This window comes from Convolutriloba macropyga, chromosome 7 (assembly GCF_964194025.1).
Source record: "Convolutriloba macropyga chromosome 7, txConMacr16.3, whole genome shotgun sequence".
NCBI lineage: Eukaryota > Metazoa > Xenacoelomorpha > Acoela > Convolutidae > Convolutriloba > Convolutriloba macropyga.
In genome coordinates, this window is record NC_134474.1 from 61,892,540 (window position 1) to 61,915,630 (window position 23,091).

The 23,091-nt window shown below is 37.4% G+C and overlaps 2 protein-coding genes across 3 annotated transcripts; both read right to left on the minus strand.

Moving 5' to 3' along the window:
- Positions 1 to 1,078: 1,078 nt before the first annotated feature.
- Positions 1,079 to 17,725, minus strand: LOC142343221 (uncharacterized). 2 transcript variants are annotated; one of them, XR_012759195.1, is made up of 5 exons: positions 14,833 to 17,725; positions 14,044 to 14,390; positions 9,330 to 9,477; positions 3,967 to 4,153; positions 2,962 to 3,066 (listed from the first exon to the last, which is right to left on the minus strand). XR_012759195.1 is itself a non-coding variant. In XM_075394984.1 (4 exons), the coding sequence occupies exons 1-4, from the start codon at positions 16,871 to 16,873 to the stop codon at positions 1,622 to 1,624; spliced, it is 3,981 nt and encodes a 1,326-aa protein (XP_075251099.1). In that variant the 5' UTR covers positions 16,874 to 17,725; the 3' UTR covers positions 1,079 to 1,621. The 2 variants fall into 2 exon arrangements, 1 of the variants encoding a protein (XP_075251099.1); XM_075394984.1 differs by lacking the exon at positions 3,967 to 4,153 and having other exon boundaries at positions 1,079 to 3,066.
- A 3,122-nt stretch (positions 17,726 to 20,847) lies between these two features.
- LOC142343096 (uncharacterized) lies at positions 20,848 to 22,836 on the minus strand. Its single transcript, XM_075394782.1, has 5 exons — positions 22,552 to 22,836; positions 22,182 to 22,422; positions 21,680 to 22,022; positions 21,347 to 21,593; positions 20,848 to 21,294 (listed from the first exon to the last, which is right to left on the minus strand). The coding sequence occupies exons 1-5, from the start codon at positions 22,834 to 22,836 to the stop codon at positions 20,848 to 20,850; spliced, it is 1,563 nt and encodes a 520-aa protein (XP_075250897.1).
- Between the last annotated feature and the right edge of the window lie 255 nt (positions 22,837 to 23,091).

Below are 23,091 nucleotides of genomic sequence, written 5' to 3' on the forward strand. Positions count from 1 at the left end.
ACCAACGTTGACCCGGCCTCTGACTGCCAAAGTCACTCTACGCAACACTGAACCACTAGTAGTGCTCCACAGAACACTATCACCAACGTTGAGCCGGCCCCTGACCGATAGAAGTCGATGTAAGAACGAAAAATCCTCGTCCTGGTTTTTTCTCACGTGGTGGACCAAATATTCGAGCCTTGTATCCGACAATGAACTCGAATGTAACAAAACGGAAGACGGGAAATCTTTATTCAACAATTACGAATCGAATAAGATTCAAGAAACGGCTTTTTATGCCAACTATAGCTTGTGTACATAACGTACGACACATAAGAAGTTCACTTAACAACGTTAACAAAATTTATTCAAAGTAACACTCGCGGCAAAAAGGCTAGACACTACCTGTTAGCCTTTTGCTAGCCAATATCGGTCGATTCAGTTCATGTATGACGTAATTTGGCCTTGCATTGGCCTTATAAACCTTGAACCTTTCAAAGCGTTTTGATACTCTAATAATTTCATATCTAAGTCATCTTAGTCTAAATCGGGCTGGTTCGGCCCAAAACCGCTCTCTAACAGTCCGTTGCTCAAGGTACATGTATTAGAATACTGATTTTGCTTTGCTAATTTGGTCGTAGTCGGGGGCTCGAACCAGCGACCCTTCGATTCGGAGTCCGGTGCGTTACCGTCTGCGCTATGCCGCCTTGATTGCTTGCTATTCAATTCAAATATATACGCTTACACGCTTACAAACATACGCTGCTTAGTTTATATATATACGCTTACTTTGCATTCGCAACACCGTTCCTTCGTCGCTAATTTCGACAGCTAATCCCCGGATGATCAGAAAGCTAATACTCTTGATCAAATGATTAGAGTCAATTACACTAGTGGCTAGATTGCGCACACTGTAAAATCCAAAAACTATCAAAGTTTGAGCGTGTCTGACTTATTAGCACTCGCTGATTTTCCTAATCTTAATACACGTGTGCGGAAAACAACGATGTTGCTGAGTGTGTATACTCGTGCAAATGTGCTTTATGCCAACGAAATGAAGAATTTGTTCCACCAAATTACCCGTACTCGAAAAATGTAATCAATCAAGAAATTTGTTAACTCAAATTTTTATAAATTTCAAATTCTGTATTATAAATTTATTTTGTCACAAATTGAGATTTTCATTGAGCAATTTTGGTACATAGTGTTTATATACTCAGATATGTAACTCATCTGGTGTGATCTTGTACTTTCTTTACAACATTAATGTTTGAGTTTGGCGTCTATTATACATTGTGAAATGACATTGGTTATCAAAGCAGAGTCATAGCTTTCAGCAACCCAGTGAAATTAAACCTGATAAAATACGGAACATTTTGACATTTTAGACAAATTGTTGGAACATCTTAAAATTGTGATAAGCCAATTTTTCTTAGTTAATCTTGAGAGACCAAGAAATAGATGTTCCACGCAATTTTTCAAAGCTTGTTAATAAATTCGCCTTATCGTGATAGACTACCTGAAGTTTTTTTTTCACTGAGAATATGAGATGTGTTGGGTTTCGATTTAAAAGGAAAGAGTTGTGATATGCTAAAATTGACAATTATTCTCCAGGATAGGAAAGAACAGAAATCGAGAAAGGTTAGACATCGTTATCTCTGAGCAAATCTTCCATGTATTTACGAATGCTCTCAAAATTCCGAGAAAACTCAATAGCTGTTTTCTCTTCAAAATTTGCTCCCTTCGCTCTAGATACAAAATAATCAGCACATTTTTCGTGCGTCAACAAAATTCTGACTGTTTCCAAGTTCCCGTACCAAATAGCGTAATACAGAGAGCATTTTCGCCTGAAAGTAGCAGGTTTATCAACATTTTTGAACCCATTGTCAAGTAGGAGCTGAACGCATCCAGGGTCCGAGTTGTTTTTGCATAACATCAAAAGCGTTGTTATTTCTTCAGTTTCGTTGGTGTTCGGTTTCGTCAAATAAATTGTCGAATTTATTGTAGATTCTAACAGATTTAACTTTTTCAACTTGCTGATCACGAAATTAAGTGTTTCGTAATCGCCTGAATAACACGCAGAATAGAGCGGGTTGCTTTCTTTGACAACTCGCTTGACGAAATCGTTTCCCAGAAGACAGAAAAGCCAATCTAAAGCTGTTAAGAAGCGGCGCCTCAAAGCTGCGTTCATCATTTCAGTGATTGAATATCTACCTTGAATGGTCAAATTTTCGGCGTTGTACAAGCAGTCTTTGACTTTCTGTCCAATTGTTAGTTTTGAATCACCAATGTGTTCTAATTTCAAGAAAAATTCGGGATCCATATTTCCATGTAGCCCAGTTATCAAAGCAACGTCGTCAAAACTCTCTAATTTAAATTTTTTTATCAATCTTGTAAGTAAATTAGTGTTTTGCGTCAACATTGCGGCTCGGGCAATTCTGTTGATTTGGTTGATTCGTATTTCATCAGACTGTTCGTTGTTCAAAAATTCTAAATCTATATTTGTTTCGCCATTCCGGGCTTTTATCATGGCCTTAGAGAAGTTGTTCGTAACTTTGTTGAAAAAATTGTCAAAATTTAGCGCCGGTTGTCCCGTTTTGACGTAAAACTTGACCTCTAATCTCGCTCTAGAAAGGGCCAAGGTCAACAGCTTTATGAAATTTTTGTCATTTTCTGAAATTTTCACCTTTTTGTGAGCTTGAACGGCGTTTGGGGGAAAATAATCAAATATTAAGTGAACGGCGTTAACCTCAGCTCCCGAGAATGGCGGATCACAGCTCGTGAGGTTTGGGTTTAGAATACTGAACCGAAATTTGCCAAACCTTGCTCTAAAATTTTTCCAGTTATCATTTTCAACAGACGTCGCTCCATTTTCTACGAAGTAATCATTTGTGAAAACGACGACAAGGAAATCAGTTTCAGTTTTCACTTGTATATCCTCCGGATCAATTTGGTCCTGGAAAAATTGTTTGTTTTTGAAGCCGATAAGTGCGTCTTCTGAGAAAAAAACATCGATTAAGCGCGCGGCTGATCGGCTGCAGTCCAGGTTTACATGTTGTATTTGAGTTGATAGGGCTCCAATGTGACCTGAATAAAAAAGCAATATGAACTTGTTGATGTTGGCAATTTAATTTTAACATTTTATAGTTTGATCAAAAAAACTTTTTCAAGCAGAACTCAAAAGAGGGCTAACAGTACTACAATAAATTTTCGCAGTAACGTGGAGCATTTTAAGTTCTTTTTGCATGACTGGTTAACTCATTCAAAAGAACTTAAAATGCTCCTTGTTACTGCGAAAATTTATTGTAGTACTGTTAGCCCTCTTTTGAGTTATGCTTGAAAAGTTTTTTGATCAAACTATAATATGCTAAAACTATAAATGAGCAACTTTCTGCAGCGGGAAAACTTTTAACGAATCACCCCAGGCTAGGAATATGAAATATGTAAAGGACTGTAAGAGGCGGCAATGGGCAGACTTTTGAAGAATTGCCTCGTCGGCAAATATGATCGAATAATGGAACTCAAGAGATGGTTTTTGAGTAACTACCATAGGCTGAAATTTTTGAGTGTTCTCCCGCACCGAACTCTAAGTCTATATCAGTAGGCAATTCTAAATGTAAGTCTTAATTCGTTTCGCAGTACTGAGCAACAAAAAAAAGTGTTGAGCGAAAATCGAACTTAAAAAACAATCGAGTGAAAACCTGGAATCTGAAAAAAATTTCGAGCTGAAAAAAATTTGAAAAACAAAATTTTGAGTGAAAATTTAGAATCGGAAAAAAATTTGTAACGTGCCACGATTTCGGGGTGATTTTTGTCCAGTTTCCTGGATGCTCGTGAATTACCCCACAGCTATCCGAAACGATTAACCCCCGCGGGTAAGAAAAGGTCGAATGATTGGGGTTTCATCCATTTGTTTTAGCCTCTTGGGCCCCCAAATTAGCCAATATCACCAATTTTGAAAAAAATTTCATATACCAACTGTCGAACCTGTTAAAATGGTTACAAGAGTGAGGGTTTTCTGGATGTCATTCGAAATCAGGCGCCACCTGACCCAGTTTCGGTACAAATTGCAATCACAAGTACTGGAGCCCACAATCAGCCAGAACAAGAGTGTCGTGGTCGATAACACGGGTCAAAAGAATTCGATAAGTTGAATTTTAAATGAAAGTTGAAACTGAAATTATACAAAAATTAGCTCGTATTTATAGTAGTTATCTATGCGAAAATATACAGAGAAAATTTAGGTTAGCTAAAAATATTTTACTTGATTGACATATGAATAGATCTTAGTTCCGAATCCCGGAGGTGATTTTCTATTTTCATCAACATTTCATGAGAATCATATATAGCTAAGGTACAATCGAGTTCATTATTTGGAGGTCAGTGGATGTTAAAATCAGGTTTCTGTTGGTGGGAGAATTTACCTCTGACACATGATTGATAGGTCAATAAGATAATGATAGCGCCAAAACAAAATTAAAATTGAGTTTAGTTTTGTGACCGTTTTTTATCGACATAACAACAAAGTTCGTCAGGTAAATTCTTCTTTTGTTATTCGAATCTCCAATAAAGAAAACTTCTAAGTTTCTCGATGTTTCTTTGAAACCATCAAGCCATCAAATCCTCCCTCCTTTTTTAAGCAAGTTTATGGGTATATGTTCTCCAAATCTGTCGGGTTGTTTTCTGTTTCTTGTTGATGTTCTTGAAGGTTCTGGTGGTTCGAGTTGTTGGTGCTCTGCAGCTGATGTGGCTGCAGAAGCTTCATCCTGATGTGAAGTTCCCACATCTGTGCTCTGAGGTTGTGGTTCTGATTGAGATATGGTCTCCTCCACTGCTAGTTCAGTTTTCACATTGTCGCTCATTAGAATAGTCCATGTCGAGTTTTTGGGCTGTATGAAAGATGTGTTCAAGCCCTTACTGATGATGAAGGTAGCAGGAACTGTTTTTGTCTTTTCATTGGCCTCGAATAGAATGCGTTCGCACAAGTCGAAATCTGCTATTGCTGGTAGTCTCACTCTGCGTCCAAACAGGAGTTCAACCGGAGTTTTGCTCCTCGTCTTTGAAGTGTTGGGATGTGTCATCAGTGTTCTTTGTAGGAATACTCCAAATGACACATTAAGATTGGGACTCCATGCTTGAAGTGCTCGCTTCACTGTCTGAACTGCTCCTTCAGCTAGTCCATTAGCTCTTGGATTATAGACGAGTGATTCCATTTTCCTAATTCCCAATGATTCACAACACTGTTTAAAGTCACCACTTTCAAATTCAGGACCATTATCTGATACTAATTTTTTCGGTATTCCGAATCTTGCCAAGATTTGACTAAGATATACTTTAACAGTTTCTAATGTCCTTTTTCCCGCGGAAAAAGCTTCTATCCAGTCAAAGCCCGCGTCAACAATTACTAAGATATCGCCTTGATCCTTAACATATCCCCAGTCCATGTGGAGACGTTCCCAAACGTCGGCTTCTGGCCACGCAGAGACTGTTTTTCCCAGGCTAGGCCTGTTCATTTGACTATTCTTACATTTACTAACAAAATGTTGAGCGTCTTAGGTAATGCCAGGCCACCATGCTATCATTCTGACTGATGCCTCAGTTGCATTCTTCCCAGGATGTGTCTCATGCGCTTTTGCCAAAACCAAGTTTCGTAGTTTGGGCGGAATGAAAGGAACAATACCTCTGAAGATGACTCCATTGTGTATGTTCAGTGCATCTTTTTGTTGTTCGAATCATTTTTCCGCTTCTGAACATTGTTTCCAATTGCCGCTTTAATTCGTTTCATTATGTCCGGGAAGAGTCTGTTTGTTCCAAGTTCAGTTTTGTTTTCATCTTGGGTCACCAAATCACTCTGAGCGAAGTAGATGTTATTGATTGCGAAGCACACTCTATCGTTGTCGGATTAGAACCTCGTCGAAATCCATTCTGCTCAAAGCATCTGCATGGAGTATCTGCTCTCCTGGTGTGAATTTCTTCAACTCATAATCGAAACCCATTAGAACGATTGCCCATCTTGTGATTCTTGCTGATGCCGTTTTCTGTATTTCTTCGTCTGGTGCAAAGAGATATTTGAGTGGTTTTTGGTCCGTCTGTAGGGTCGTCTTTCAATAAGGTATTGCTTCAATCTGGTGACCACAAACACAATTGCCCGTGCTTCCCGCTCTATGTTTGAGTAGTTTTGCTCCGCTGGAGTCAGTTTTTTTATACATATATGATTGGAGGTCCTTCTTGCGAAGGAACCCTGCCAATGGCTTTTTCAGAGGCGTCAGTAGTAACTGTAGCTTCTTTTTGTAAACTATATGGCTGTACAAGTAGGTTAGCACATAATTCAATTTTTATGTATTCAAAGGCTTTTTTTGCATTTTGCCCCATGAGAAATCGCTATTCCTCATGTTATTTAAGGATAGCATTTTTGTTGCAAAATCAGGAATCATTCATCCGTAAAAATTTTCTAGCCCAAAAAACGATTCGAGTTGATTGTTGTTAGTTGGTGCCTTTGTGTTTTTTCTTTTCAACATGTTTGGGATCTGGTGCTATTACCTCCTTTGAATTGGAGTATACCAAAAAACTAACGCTATCGACTGGTTTTGAGATAGACTTTTTCTCATTAGTAGTAAAATTTTTCTCTCGTAGCCGACTCCTGACTGCAAGCATTCTCTTGTCGAACTGCTCCTTGATAGTTCCATAGACCAACACATCGTCTTGAAAGATCAAAACACCTTTGATTCCTTTGAGTGTTGATTCGATGCAATTCTGAAAGACTGAAGAAGAGTTTTTCAGTCCCTGAGGTGGTCGGCACATCTTGAGCAGTCCCTGAGATGTGTTGATTGTGCATATATCTTTTGCCTCTTCGTCAAGTTGAATTTGATAGTAGGCATCTGAGAGGTCAATTTTGCCAAAGTATGAGGCCCCCATGTAGGTTGTGGAAGATTGTCTCCATGTCTGGTATTGTCGTCCATCACCTTACCATTGATATGCACTTTCAACTTCACGCAAAGTCTCAGTTCTCCACTCTTCTTTCTCTGCCACACGACTGGAGATGCATTAGTGACTCCTCGCTGTACCGGTTCAAGGATGACCTGTCTGACCATCTGTTCCAGCTTCTCTGTGACCTTGTCTTGAAGAGGTACAGGTATTTTTCTGACTTTGCAGAACATTGGCTTTGATACTGGTATCAGCTTCACGTGAGCTTTGTAATCCTTTACAGCAGATAGGTGCTCGGTTGTGATGTTGTTAGAAAGTCTCTACCAAGTAGTTCAAATTGTTTATTAGACTGCACAACTGCTAGTTGTTTTTGTTTGAGCCTGCTTCCGTTCCACTCAAGGTCACAAGTAGGTGATCCATGAAGCGCTAATTGATGATCATCATAAGTTTCGAGATGTCTTATCTTACCATCCAACTGAGATTTACCAAGCTCAGTCCATATTTTTGATGATATCATTGTGCTATCTGCACCTATGTCTACATGCATTTTTACTTTGCAGTTATTTAGTGAGATATATTCCCATATCGATTTGTTCTTTAGTATAAAACATTCCCATCTCCGATGGTGGAAGTGCTTGCCCTGAAGAAATATTTTCTTCGCAAAAGTTTTTGTGTCCATTGTACTTACCCGAATTTAGTTGGGGTTTACATCTACGCATTGTTGAGAAGTGTCCCACCTTTTCACAGGTGTTGCATTTTTTACTATGCGCTGGACAGGGTCTACAAGAATGTGGCTTACTTCCACACCTAGTGCATATTGTTGCTTTTATTAGCCGTAAATTTTTCATTTGGCTGCCGAAAGATCTTTTTAAAGTTGAACTCAACTTCTGCTTTCACAGTAAAAGGTTTATTACTTGATGATGAACTTGCAAAAGCCATTGCTTGTCTTCTGAACTGTAAGCGCTCGGTCATTTGAGTAATCGACATTGTTGGTTTTGCTTTAATACCGTCTATTAGCCTAAGTTTTGCTTCGGGGTCCCTCAAACTTGAGATAAACTTTATGTTTACCAAATTTTTCTCGGGGTTGGCCTTTTTTGAGTTTTTCGAAGTCACAATAGCGTGCTTCTTTAAGACGTGCTAGGGAATCGTCGTCCGATTCCAATACACCTTGTATTACGGAGGGAAAATTAGCCTTTTCTGCCGTTACTACTCTCTCTTTAGAAGAAATATAATTTTGAATATCCAATCTGATGTCTTTATACGGAGTGTCTATTAAATTCCTAGGTCTAATAAGGCTCCTAAGTTTAATAAATGCATCTTGCCCGTACATACTAAGGAACAGATTGGTTACCTGTAGGTCCTGTACAGTACCATTGGTCTTGGTTTTGTCCTCTTTTTTTTCGGCTCGACATTTCGCCACAAAAGACTTAATCCACTCAATAGATGATTCTGCCTTCTGTAGATCGAAAATTTGTCTGTCTGTTGTTGGTCTGGACACCATTGTCGTGGTCGATAACACGGGTTAAAAGAGTCCAATAGGTTGAATTTTAAATTGAAAATGGAACTGAAATTATACAAAAATTAGCCCGTATTTATAGTAGCTATCTATGCGAGAAAATACAGAGAAAATTTGGATTAGTTAGAAATATTTTACTTGATTGACATGTGAAAAGATCTTAGTTCCGAATCCCGGAGGTGATTTTCTTTTTTCATCAACGTTTCATGAAAATCATAGCTATTGTACAATCAAGCTAATGAGTTCATTAGTTGGAGGTCAGTGGATGTTAGAATCAGGTTTCTGTTGGTGGGAGAATTTACCTCTGACACACGATTGATAGGTCAATAAGATAATGATAGCACCAAAACAAAATTAGAATTGAGTTTAGTTTTGTGAATCATACTTATCGACAAAACAACAACGTTCGTCAGGTAAGTTCTTCTTTTGTTCTTTAAAATTTTAATAAAGAAAACTTCTAAGTTTCTCGATGTTTCTTTGAAACCATCAAAGCATCACACAGAGTCCAGCAAGAAAATTCCTGGAATAAGCCTAGGAATGTCTCAATTCGAAATAGTCCGCTAACCAATGTTGCCCTTAGTTCTAGTGTTCTATCTCGTACAATTTTTTGGCTTATTTGAATGTTGTTAGAAGAGACAAGACTTGTATTTAGACTTGCAGATCTTGAACTAGATGTGACAAGACTGAAAAGTTTATGAAGTGGCATGATTCATAGTTCTGAATCGCTAATGAAACTAGACCTGTAAGGAGACTTAAAATGAGACTTTTGCTGCAACGAATAACGCGGTGTAAAAAAATTTGACTGTTGAAACCTTGTTGATATATTCGTAGAGCTTTTAGATTATTTACCAATTTTCATGGCCAACGTGGAAATTCGGCCTAGGTACAGAAAAAAATGTAGAATATTAACCTGAGCTGCGATAGAGGACATTGAGAGTCTCTGTCTTGAATCCCTCGAAGTCCACCATCTTCCGGTAACACATGCCAGCAATCTCATTTGTCTTCACATTGCACATCCACACTTTGTAGAAGTGAGGGAACAGCTCCGCGATGAAGCGCCTTGTTTCACAAACAATTGTTTTCGTTTCATAAATCAGGTTTTTTTCCATGACTCACAATGGGATTTTTTCATCATTAAATTTCTTTCCAAATTTGATAAGTTTCAGGAGCTGGGAGAACTCATTGTTTTTACATCTCATTGTCTTTACGGCCGTGAGCTAAACATTTTTCTTCATTAAGTTGTCTTTCCAAACGACACACGTAGAGCAAAATTTAATTTTTGGAAAAATTATTCACCCAATGGTGATATTTTCCGTAATAAAACCCATCAAATCACTGCTTGTTTTAAATCTTTGCCACTTTATTCCAAAAAATTTGAAAAAGTTTTTTTAGAATGCATTTATTTTCACAGAAGAACTTTTTCAAAGACGTCGTTGTGTCAGTGCAATTAAATTAACTGAGAAGCTCTACGTTAAAAAATTGTTTATAAACATTTTCAATTTAAATTGAAAAACTAACATTTTTCACCACGGTATCAATAATTTTCTTTTTAATCATTGTTCCGACCCACTATAGTGGGGGAGGAAATATATGCTCAACTGCTTTTTTGTTCAGTCAGTTTCTGCCGATCGATCTATTCTTCGATCAGAATTGTGTCATTACAAAACTTTTCAGGCGTAGAATATCAATCCAATTAGAAACATTCTTTGTATTTCGTGTTTTTCAAAGAGTTATGGGGGTTTCAATTTTTTGTGAACGGTAGACTTAAAATTGGTACCTTTTGTTCGAATTTTTTCTAAATTTGGTGAAAATTTGGTCAATTTTGCTTAAAAAAATAATAGCAATGCTAACAAAAGTCTTTGGTTTTGCGTTTAAAATTGAAAAAAGTTTCTGAATTGCATAAACCAACCTTTTTGGATAAAATTTTAGCTAATTTCGAAAACAAAAATAGAATTTTTTCTCCTTTTTTGAAAAAGAAACAATTTTGCTTCTTTCAGTCCACTTCATCCAAATTGACTGATAGTCCAGACAAAAAAATTTCTGGCACGATCTTCGGTTACGCAGATGAGGGCTAATTTAAATTCCGGTCACTGCATTTTTGCTCTGCCAATTTTAACGTACTTTTTGTGATTTTATCATTTCGGTAGCAGACAACTCTGATTTCATTTTAGCCCCTCCAAAGAAAGCCGAAGGAATTCAAATTTTGCTTTCTAATCAAAACACCGAGTTTTCATGGCACGGAAAATCGTTTCGTAAATTTTGCCAGTACTCGTTTTTTTGTCTTAAAGTTGAGTCTATTTATTCCAAAATCTTTTTACCTATGTTAGAAGCTATTAAAGAAACTGTCTAATGCGTTTAGTTTACACCTAATGCATTTTTGCTAATATAAATGGATTTGTAATTTATTTGTTGTTTGTTTATTAGTTGTTTGAATAGATTTTCACTTTATCTTATAATAATTACAGACCAAAAGTATTTCAAATCTATTGCAAACAAAAAATTTTGTACATTCACTATATTTTTAGCGAAAAACTCGTTATCTTCTGGCATCAACGCTGTGTTTGCCTAAAATTGTAAAAATTTGAGTTCTCCGTGCATTCCATGTTGGTTTTCTGTCTTTTCTTTTGGTCGCTGTAAATTGACGTCAGGGCAGTAGAATTATCTGCGTGCTAATTTTTGTTTAAAGCTTTTGGCTGTTATGACGTATGGTTTTGCTAAATTTGTTTTCAAAAAAATTATTGTTTTTGGACTATGTCAATTTACATCTAGTTTCGGTAACAAGGTAACGTAGTCTAAAAGAAACGAAAGGCCGCGGTTTCTTTTAGTTGAGTGGCATGTGGTCTACTTTATCGTTTAGATAATGGTTCTATGGCTTTCGTAATATGAGTTTTTATAAGTTTTTTTAAAAAAATTTGGTTATTTTCCTAATTTTAAGGTTCTTTTTTCGTATTTTTTTTTTCAATTATCACGCAATTGATAGCTGCATATTTAATAATATCGTTAAAAAACTCGTTTCTGACTATATTAATTGTTTTTTTTAACTAAAAAGGATGTTAAGGGATTCTACAAGATTTTCTCAAAACATGTCTTCACCTTGCACATCCACACTTTGTAGACGTGAGAGAACAGCTTCCCGATGAAGCGCCTTGTTTCACAAACAATTGTTTCCGTTTCATAAATCAGGTTTTTTCCATGACTCACAATGGGGTTCTTTCATCGTTAAACTTCTTTCCAAATTTGATCAGTTTCATGAGCTGGGAGAACTCATTGTTTTTACATCTCATTGTCTTTACGGCCGTGAGCTAAACAGTTTCTTCTTTAATTTGTCTTTTCAAACAACACACCTAGAGCAAAGTTTATTTTTTGGAAAAATTATTCACCCAATGGTGATATTTTTCGTAAAAAAACCCATAAAATCACTGCTTGTTTTAAATCTTTGCCACTTTATTCCAAAAAATTTGAAAAAGTTTTTTTAGAAAGCATTTATTTTCACAGAAGAACTTTTTCAAAGACGTCGTTGTTTCAGTGCAGTTAAATTAACTGAGAAGCTCTACGTTAAAGAATTGTTTATAAACATTTTCAATTTAAATTGAAAAGCTAACATTTTTCACCACGGTATCAATAATTTTCTTTTTAATCTTTGTTCCGACCCACTATAGTGGGGGTGGAAATATATGCTCAACTGCTTTTTTCTTCAGTCAGTTTCTGCCGATCGATCTATTCTTCGATCAGAATTGTGTCATTACAAAACTTTTCAGGCGTAGAATATCAATCCAATTAGAAACATTCTTTGTATTTCGTGTTTTTCAAAGAGTTATGGGGGTTTCAATTTTTGTGAACGGTAGACTTAAAATTGGTACCTTTTGTTCGAATTTTTTCTAAATTTGGTGAAAGTTTGGTCAATTTTGCTTAAAAAAATAATAGCAATGCTAACAAAAGTCTTTGGTTTTGCGTTTAAAATTGAAAAAAGTTTCTGAATTGCATAAACCAACCTTTTTGGATAAAATTTTAGCTAATTTCGAAAACAAAAATAGAATTTTTTCTCCTTTTTTGAAAAAGAAACAATTTTGCTTCTTTCAGTCCACTTCATCCAAATTGACTGATAGTCCAGACAAAAAAATTTCTGGCAAGATCTTCGGTTACGCAGATGAGGGCTAATTTAAATTCCGGTCACTGCATTTTTGCTCTGCCATTTTTAGCGTACTTTTTGTAATTTTATCATGTCAGTAGCAGACAACTCTGATTTCATTTTAGCCCCTCCAAAGAAAGCCCAAGGAATTCAATTTTTGCTTTCTAATCAAAACACCGAGTTTTCATGGTACCGAAAATGGTTTTGTGAATTTTGCCAGTATTCCTTTTTTTTGTCTTAAAGTTGAGTCTATTTATTCCAAAATCTTTTTACCTATCTTAGAAGCTAATAAAGAAACTGTCTAATGCTTTTAGTTTACAGCTAATGGATTTTAGCTAATATAAATGGATTTGTAATTTATTTGTTGTTTGTTTATTGGTTGTTTAAAATGATTTTTACTTTATCTTATATTAATTACTGACCAGAAGTATTTCAAATCTATTGCAAACAAAAAGTTTTGGACATTCACTTTAATTTTAGCGAAAAACTCGTTATCTTCTGGCAACAACGCTGTGTTTGCGTAAAATTGTAAAAATTTGAGTTCTTCGTGCATTCCATGTTAGTTTTCTGTCTTTTCTTTTTGGTTGCAGTAAATTGACGCCCAGGGCAGTAAAATTATCTGCGAACTAATTTTTGTTTAGAGCTTTTGGCTGTTATGACGTATGGTTTTGCTATATTTGTTTTCACAAAAATTATTGTTTTTTGGACTATGTCAATTTACATCTAGTTTTGGTAACAATGTAACGTAGTCTAAAAAAACGAAAGGCTGCGGTTTTTTTCAGTAGAGTGGCATGTGGTGTAATTTGCTGTTTTATCGTTTAGATAATGGTTCTATGGCTTTCGTAATATGAGTTTTTATAAGATTTTTTTAAAGAATTTTTGTTATTTTCCTAATTTTAAGGTTCTTTTTTTTGTATTTTTTTTCAATTATAACGCTATTGATAGCTGCATATTAAATAATAGCATTAAAAAACTCGTTTCTGACCAAATTAGTTGTTTTTTTTAAACTGAAAAGGATGTTAAAAGATTCGACAAGATTATCTCAAAAGCTTTTAATTGATTCTTTGATTTTTGCTTGCATTTGTTTTTTTTGTATGACATTTTGGTTATTGACAGGTCTCAAGGGCTTCCCATGGACAAATAAATAAAGCTATTCATTTTTTTGTCTGTAGCTAATGGTTTTCATGGCCTTAAAATTAATCTAATTCAGGAAGTAAAAATGTATTTTTAAATAGACTTTTTTTTGTCTAAACTTCTAATTTAGTCAATAAAGACTGCTCCTCTTTTTTTGTTTTCTCATACCGACTTGTACAAAATCTGCAACACCCCCCCCCCCCCTGCCTGGTTTGGCCTGAGCTGGACAACGCACCGTGGTTTGGCCTGAGCTTCAAAAAACAACAAAAAGCGAGCCAAATCCGCACCTGTCTTTGAGCAATTTGTTCTCCGTTAGGCGGCTTAGAATGATATTAAAAAGAAAATGGAACAAGGCAACTATCCTGTACTGATCACTTTGTACGTCATCAGCAGAAGTGCTTCCCGTGGTTCCATTGCATGCATTCTCAGATTCCACCTTCATGTAGGCCTCGTCAATGAGCATAACTACTCTACTGAAACCACTCAATCTGGCATCATCTTTCGAACACTCCTGGAACTCTTCATACACCTGGTTCACGTCCACAATCTCCATTTTTTCCAACAACAACTGGCTCTGAGCGCGTTTTCGGAACTGGTCAAGCTCTTCTCGGAGCAAAGCTTTGCTCTCCGGAACCACGAAAAGAATTCTGCTGACTAATTCATTCTCACATTCCCTCAGGGCGGTTATCATCAGCATCAAAGTTTTACCTTAAAATGTTAGTCTTTTTGTCGAACAGTGTGGGTTAAAGTTAAAGGTGATTCAAAACAATGCGTCACAATAGTTGAGAAATTTCACTTTTGAACGTCAATAAATAAGCACCTAAATTGTTACCCCAGGCGAGATCAAATGGTTATCTTGCGAGATTATTGCAAAAATTGTTACCGTACAAGATCTTGCAAGACCGATGGTTATCTTGATTCATTTCTTGATGAATATAGAAGTGCCAAATATTGAGTGAACATGGATATATTTTTAAATATCTGTACTTTGAAAATATAACTTTGAATACATCTATTTTCAATAAGTTAAGCAAGTTCTGATGTTCAAATGATATGTTTTCGAAAAGTTGCTGAGATCAATCCTTATATCATTGCAACACATGTTGATTTGTAAGATAAAAAAAACTGATCTGGTTTAAAACTAACTCACCCACTCCTGGCTCCCCGTTCAAACAGAGATACCTCGGATTCCTGTCCAGTATCAGTCTCTGTTGCATACTAGGCAGAACGTCGCACCTCACGTGCAAATTCATCTCCTCAATTTCATCCGGAGACAGCTGTCGTCCCTTCACTCCTTCAACACATTCCTGGTAATCTTCCAAGTCAGCGCGCTCTGAAATTGTCGGTGGAGATTTCAACCCCACAGACCAGAACTCGATTCCTAGAACCGACATTATGTAACAGAAACTGGACCTATCATTTTCATTTTCTGCTTTGCAATGGAGCAAGCTGGACGCAGACTCCGTTTCTGTGAGTTGAATTTGGTTGGAATTTTTGGTTACACCAAAAATTTTGTAGTTGTTGTCTTCTTTCAGAATTAACTTCGTTTGTCGCAAAAGCTGCCAATCATTCACTTTGTCGGTCTTGACCGATTTCAGCGCTCCGCTAACGCTTTGTTTGTTTGTATTTGTGATAAATATCGCAAACATTACGTACTTTTCCAAAAACTCATAACATAAAGCTAATGATTCCTTTGTAACTTGGAACTCTGGCTCAGTATGTTTCCGGTACTGTAGCCAGATACTGGCTACAACAATCAGAAACTTTGGGCCACTTTTTTGAGTTATTTGTTCAAATTTGTTCATGAAAGATGATTTTGGGCTCTCGGGGTTCTTAGTTTCGCCCAATTCGACGCACATTATTCGGTTTTGAGTGAACCAAATCCAATCGCATTCGAAGCAATCAATAAAATTTTGTTTGAAGATTGAGTTTGTTTTCTTGTTGTCAAATGAATGCAACAAAATCCCAGTCGCTTTTTTATCTGCCGAGCTATCAAACGAGCTCCGGATAAACTCTAAAAAGTCGCGGAACTCTATACGAAATTCGGCAGATTTTTTATGCAAGAGGTTTAACCTGCCGTCTTTTTCGTCTTTGCCCAGAAAGTTTACCTTTGATTCGTCTAAACGCGGGTACACTTCAAGTTTTGTGGCATAATTGGATAAATAATCTCGCTTTATCAACTGGGTGGTCTGAGTTGGGTTTGCTATGTCGCAATTTAGGGTTTCGTTTGCAAGCTGTTTTCGTGAATTGCTACCAGCGATCCCGTACAAGTAAAATCTCGGCGATGTCAAAACAAAAAATGACACAATTGCTTTAAAGTGTCTCTCGCTTAATTGATTCAAATGATCTCGAAATTCTGACTTCGCATTTAACAATTTTAGGGCGCTCCAGTTACGTTTATTACCTTTTGCGTTTTCAGTAGCATAATATATGGAATTTGACAATTTTTGCATTGATGTATCCTGGCCGGTAATTACGATTTCTCGAAGTTTTTGATCGAGATTGAATTTGCCGATTGCTGTGTGAGCAGATTGAGATACCAAAAGTGCAATGTCAAACTGACAACTTTCGGCTACAAGTTTGAGTATTTCACGCACTGCGCAAGCTTGTTCACGAAATACATCAGCAATTTCTCGAACTGCACTTTTCTTGTCAGTTCGCTCTTTGAATTCCTTAAGTAGAACTATTAAAGTAAATTTCCGTTGCTTTAAATCAACGTGAAGGCATTTGAATAACGGTTTTGAGCCATTGTTTTGCGCTAGTTTTTTTTGTACTAGCTTGCGCAAAGTTGATTGTTCGAAGTAGTCAACAATTAAAAGCCCATTTTTGAAGTCATTGTTTTCTTTGGCAAACGCGCATGCTTGTTTGTGTAAAGATTCTTGATGGAAATACAGGGGTTCTGGGACTATAACTAGGTCATCACATCCTTGTCTTAACAGCGATTTGTCAAACAATTCTGGGAAAACTTCTCCCACTAGTTTTTCCGCCTCATTTAACCCAACTTTTCTATCTGGTTTGTTGAGTAGCTTTTGAAAGTCTTCATGGAGCTCGACCTCTGTCTCGTTAAGCTGCAGATTTACGAGTTTAGGTGGAACAAATTCTTCAGGAGTCCAGGTTGTTTGAGAACTGTCCGGAGCAGCTGACGTTGATTGGCTATGAACAGATCTATCCATGGCCGCACATTTGTACATGCATCACATTTCATTGGCAAAACCAACAGAAAGTTGAAAACTGGAGAAATTTTTTTCCCAATTCAGTTCTTTTTTCTGAATCGAGCTCTTTTTCTGAATTAAATGAATCTGAATTTTAGGATTTGAATCCGGAATTATAATTGGCTGGCGTGATAATTTAAACAATTTTTTTGTTGATATAAAGTGGGCAAATTGTGAAGTTTCTCTCAAGTTTCGCTAGAGATTTCAATATGAAAGCTTTTGATAAGTATTTATTATTTTAAGTCTATCTTTATTCTCATGAAATCAGATATCTAAGCTGTGAGGATCAAAAACGTTGCAAGTTTAACAGTTTTATTCAGTAAAGTAAAGCGAACTAAATTTCACGCTGCTTAAAAGAAGAAAAGCTGCGTATGTAAGAAAAAATACGAACTGGTGAATTTTCCACGAAGAGACAAATAACGACGTTTGTAGTTATTAAAAAGCGTGTTGCAAACATATATCGGAATTCAAACAAAAGCTTTCCAATAAAATGCTTTTTCTATGTATACCGAAAAAAGCATATACGTTAAGCTATTAAACGTAGCATGCTTTTGCTCTTATTTTTGTACGTAAGCACAAATATTTTTTTTCTCTTTTGCACAGAATATATATAAACCAAACAGTTCTAGAGCTGCAATGATGAATTCTTTAAGTACGTAATTATGACGGTAATTTAATCACGTAGTGTATTTTTAAATGTCGGCGGAGATTAATCTGACGACAACTGACAACAAATTATGAGTCATCGTTCAAAATAGCACAAACAGTTAGAATAACAGCCAGATTGCGACAGCAAGCAAAAACAACACATGTCTCGACATTCATCTTGTACGGGAGATGGAAGTTCGGTCAAAATGGCAGTTTGGAAACAAGGAAAAACGCGCGAAAGTATGGCAATTATTCCATGAATGTCTGAACAGTCTGGTGAAAAAAAAATAAACATGCTTTATATTTAAAATATGTTGTCCGGTCCCAGCACTTATTCTTAAGTGAATCTTCAAAATAAAGTTTTTCAAATGCATTTATCACGTTTGAGTCGCTTAATTTTTTGAGAATTTTTTATTTCTTCAATGTTGACAAAATATGACCCACAGAAATTCCGATTATAAAGTCTCTTCAAATGTTTTATTTATTATAGATTTATTAACCTAGGTAATTTACACCCCGAAACCCGATTTCACCGACGCGCTCAGCAGAACATGCATGTACTCAGTACCTTAGATGTGTACAATAATTGTTTAGTGTACCCCTGATCAAGAGAATGCAAATGGTCATTGCAAAAAGTCCCCTGAATAGAAAAAAAAGTCTTCACCAGAACTTCCTGTCTTCGGAGCAATAACGCGTGAAAACAATACCGACCAGTGTTAGTTTGGTCAATTTTGTCAAGTGATCATCTTCGTATGTTAAAACATGTGTTCATTCATATTCCGGGTGATTTGAGCTTTATGCTTACGTTTTCACTTGGATCATTTTAGCCGCTAAGTGAGTAGATTTGCTAATTTTACCCGCATCTGGACATCGGGTAACGAAGTTTAAATTTTGCATGCATCAAAATCCGGTGAATTTATTCTTTATCAGAACAAAATTGCACCATGGTCTACAAGGTTTGTCATATGAGGGTATTTTAGAAAAATTTAACCGCTCAATATCAAACCTAGATCTGGCTAAAAAGTTCTGGCTTTCTACCTACTACAAGTTCTTTCAATACTTCTGCAGACTTTTTTCAATTTTTCATGGAATCTTTAGCAGATCTAACCCAATTCCTCCGTGTAGATTCCTTATTAGACTTTTGGGGGGTTCTTCAGTAGGTCTCTTTTCTTTTTTCTCTCTCAAGTTCCTATTTTTTGATGAACATTGCTTTCAAAAAGCCCTATCCTTTTGTCAGAAGGTTTTTTCGTAATTGAAGGGTATGAGTGATGTAACGGCTGCACTCCCACAATTGACAAGGAAAGCTTTACACCGCCCAGTTCGTTTTAGCGGTTCAAAATCTGTCCGGATATTCTGTTTTTGCAGTTCGCTTTAGTAACTGTATATCCGCTATGTTCTTACCGTTGCACTACAAATTCATTTCGTAACTATTGGCTAATCTTAGTTTTTTCAAATATCAGTTTGAACTGGATTGCTACAGATCACACAATACGGGATCTCTTTATGTATACGAGTTCAATCTGATAGAAAAAACTAATCGAAGACAAAGATATATGTCTAAGACCAGTTTGTGCAAAAATATTTAAATTTAAACTTAAGTCGGCTATTGCTGTTTGTACTCACAAGTTGAGAATACCAGAAGTTGGGGTTGTAGCAGTTGAATTTCGGCACCAATAATTCGTTGATACAAGACACAGTAACAGAATTTACTGCTCAAGAATAATATTTTGAATACAAGACACAGCAACAATTTACTGCTCAGGAATATTTCTAGTTCAAGACACAGTAACACTTTATTTACTGCTCAAGACAATTTGTTTTGCAATATTACTTTCAGCCGTTTTCTGCGGCTGCTACGTTGAGTTCTGTGTGTTGCTTTTTTGTTATTTCCCCCTTTTTCTCTTTTTTATCACGTGACAAACTGTAACTAGAACTATAACTGACAAACTGTAATTAGAACTATAACTATAACTATTAATTGACTAGGACAACAGAAAGTTTTTTGTTTCTATTTTCCCGCCTACGCAAGCTTAGCGAGCTCAGCTCCAACATCGCCGGCCCTGTTTTCCTTCGTGAAAACATTTTCGGCTATCGATAATACTGGAGCGAGCTTCACCACAGAGCTCTTGTAGACTCCGTCTTTTGTTTGGACCGTCGCTGATCGAATTGTTCGGTCAGAACCCTCTATTGTTTCTGTTACTCGACTAAGTTTGTAACATCTTCGTTTGTCACTGTCTTCGACCAACCAAACGAGATCACCTTTGTTCAGAATTCTGTTTGATTCACAATTCCATTTTTGTCGATTGTTCAATGTTGGCAGATATTCTTTTCTGAATATGTCCCAGATGAGATCGGAGTACGCTTGTGTTTGTCAGAAGAGCTTTCTATGATTAACAATTTCTTCTGCGCATAGTAGTTATGGAAAACAAAGATTTTTGTTGCCAAGCATGAAGTGGTTTGGAGTAATAGATTCCAAATCATTTACATCCGAACTGACTGGTGTCAAGGGTCTTGCATTCAAAGTCTGCTCACCAAGACAGATTGTTGTTGAAAGAACATCTTCCGTAATTGATCGGTTCCCCAACACTGCGTACATTGCTTTTTGCAACTTCTGACCAGTCTTTCCCACACCCCTCCAAAGTGAGGTGCGGCAGGCGGGTTGAACTTCCATCTGATTACTTGTTGCAGCAAATGTTCTTCAATTCTTTTTTTGTTCCATGCTGCGACATACTCTTTGAACTCCCGGTCTGCTCCAACGAAGTTTGTCCCGTTGTCACTGATCATTTTTATTGGTTTACCTCTTCGGGCTATGAACCGCATAATTGCATTTAGACAACTGTCAGTGTCCAATTTTGGAACTATCCCTATATGTACGGCTCGTACTGTTAGACATGTGAACAAACAATACCACCGTTTTTCTATTCTGCGCTCAATTTAAACTGTAAATGGGCCAACGTAGTCTACTCCAAAATTTGCGAAAGCGGATGAAGCATCAAGCCTTTCTGTTGGTAGCTCGGCCATCACTGGAGTCATTGTTAGTGCTCTGCCTCTTCGGCAGGTGACGCATTTGTTCTTTATTGAACGCAAGGCATTCCTCACGCCAATAATTCAGAATCGTTGCTGTACTATATTTTTGACATGCTCAGTCCCTTCATGGGAATTGTTCTTGTGCTCGTTACGCAAGAACAATTCCACAACATGGTGTTTCCAATGTAACAATATTGGACGCTTTGCGCTGAAGTCCAATAATTGACTTTTGCCTATTCTGCCTTTGGTGCGAAAGAGTCCACTTTGGTCAATGAAAGCTAAAAATTGTAAAATTTTGCTACCTTTAGGATTTCCTTTTCAGTTTTTAGAGATTTCATCTCTTCAGCGAATTGTTCGTGCTGTAAAAATCTGAAGATAGTTGCCTTGGCATCTTCATTCTCTTCAATACCAATCATCTTTGTTGCTGGTTTCTTTTCCCTCGATGCTCGTTTTACGCATGCAATTGTATTTACAAGTCTATTGAAATTGCTGAATCGTCCCCACTGAACAATTGGTTTCTTTTCTTCGGCCTGCGTTATGAAGGTTGACGCGGGTATGTTCTCTTCATCTGCAGCAAAGACCAGGTTGACTTGCTCAGGCCACTCGCTTTCTGGTTGCTTCAACCAGGCCGGCCCAGTAAGCCACTCGCTTCTATTGAGTTCATCAACATTAATGGCTCTGGTGCCAATGTCTGCTGGGTTGTTAATTCCGCTCACATATTTCCACTGTGAAACATCAGTTCTATCCATCATCTCAGCCACACGGTTGGCCACAAACACTTGCTGTTTGTGGTGAGAGCTGTGTATCCATTGCAGTACTGTAGTTGAGTCCGACCAGAAACTGTAACTGTGTATCCTCATCTCGTGTTCTTTGACAATTTGTTATTTCAATCTCCCTGCCATCACCGCTGCTTGCAATTCTAAGCGTGGTATTGAAAGATGTCTCATCGGCGCCATTCTGCATTTTCCAATTACGAAAGCCAAGCCGCATGAATATTATTTTGGTTGCGAACGCAGATATGCCACTGCACACATCTTTTCCGCAGATGCGTCAGCAAACACATGAAGTTCAATTTTGTTCTCCAATATATTGGAGTATCTTCTTACAAACCTTGTTTTGGCTACAATAGGAAGTTGTTCCTTCCATTTCAGGAATTCTGCTTCTTCACCGGGCTCGACTTTGTTGTCCCAATGTTGACCATTCTTCGTCCAGATCTTCTTCAGCAGTCGTCTCATGCGAACACTGAATGGAGCAAAAATTCCGATTGGGTCAAATACTGAAGATACCAGAGAAAAGATCTTCCTTTGGGTTACAGGAGCCTCGACTTCTTTGTTGTTACCTCTGCAGATCTGAAGACTATCGTCAGTAACATTCCGTTGCATTCCAATTACACATGATCCCTGTGCATTTGGTTCAACATCAACTTGCTTGGTATTGCTGATTGGTTTTAAGCCTTCAGGTATCACTGCGTTCCTTCATCATTGAGTTCCTTCATCATTCCTTCATCATTCGTTCCTTCATCATTCCTTAATCAGGTATCAGCTAATCCATTTTTTCAACTCAAATCCATGTTTCGAGAGAAGTGGTTGTAGCTGATTGAACACCTCGATACCTTCTTTGGCTGTCTCTACTGATTTGGTTAAACCGTCCATGTAGAAGTTGTTGTGGATTGCTTTTGCCGCAATAGGGAATTCATATTCATTATCAATGCCGCCTCGTTTGAGAGCGTTGTTCGCACACGTTGGTGAATTCTTTGCTCCAAAAACGTGGCGTTGGTATTCGTATATTTGCACCGGCTCATTAACATTTGGTCTCCATAAAAATCTCAGGGCGCTCCTGTCTTGTTCAGGAACCTGCACTTGCAGAAACATTGATTCGATATCAGCTGTCAGGGCTATTGGTTCTTCGCGGAATCTGAAAATTGTTCCAACTAACCCATGTAGTAAATTCGGTCCGGCTATTAGCTTTTCGTTCAGGCATACTTCTTTGTACTTTGATGCAGCGTTGCAAACACGGCGGATTTGACCGGGTTTGTTCGGGTTTAGGACTGGATGGTGTGGCAAGTACCATTCTTTCCCAAAAGTGCCCTTGATTTCTGATTCGTTCAATATTTTCACGAATCCCTTCTCAACATCTGCATCTATTGACTGCTGATACAAACTTTTAAGATTTGGGTCCCTTCGGAACCTTCGCTCCAATGAGTGAAGCTGACTCAAGGCTGAGCCGTAATTGTTTGGTAGGTTCGGCTCTGGTTCACTCCACAGCATTCCCACTTCATACCGCTCGCCTGTAAATTTTGCCGCACTCTCAAGCACCTTTTGTGCTTGCATCGCCTTCCTGGACTGACTGACGACGTTTATTTTGGAAGCATAGGTTTCTATGTCCCATCATGACTGAATATTTCCTGCCATTTTCACATCGTCTGTGCTGGCAAAATGACAAACATTTTGTCTCCTGTTACCTTTCATGGGTCCACTAACTACGCATCCTAATTCTGTTAGGACAGCGAAAAGTTCACTTTG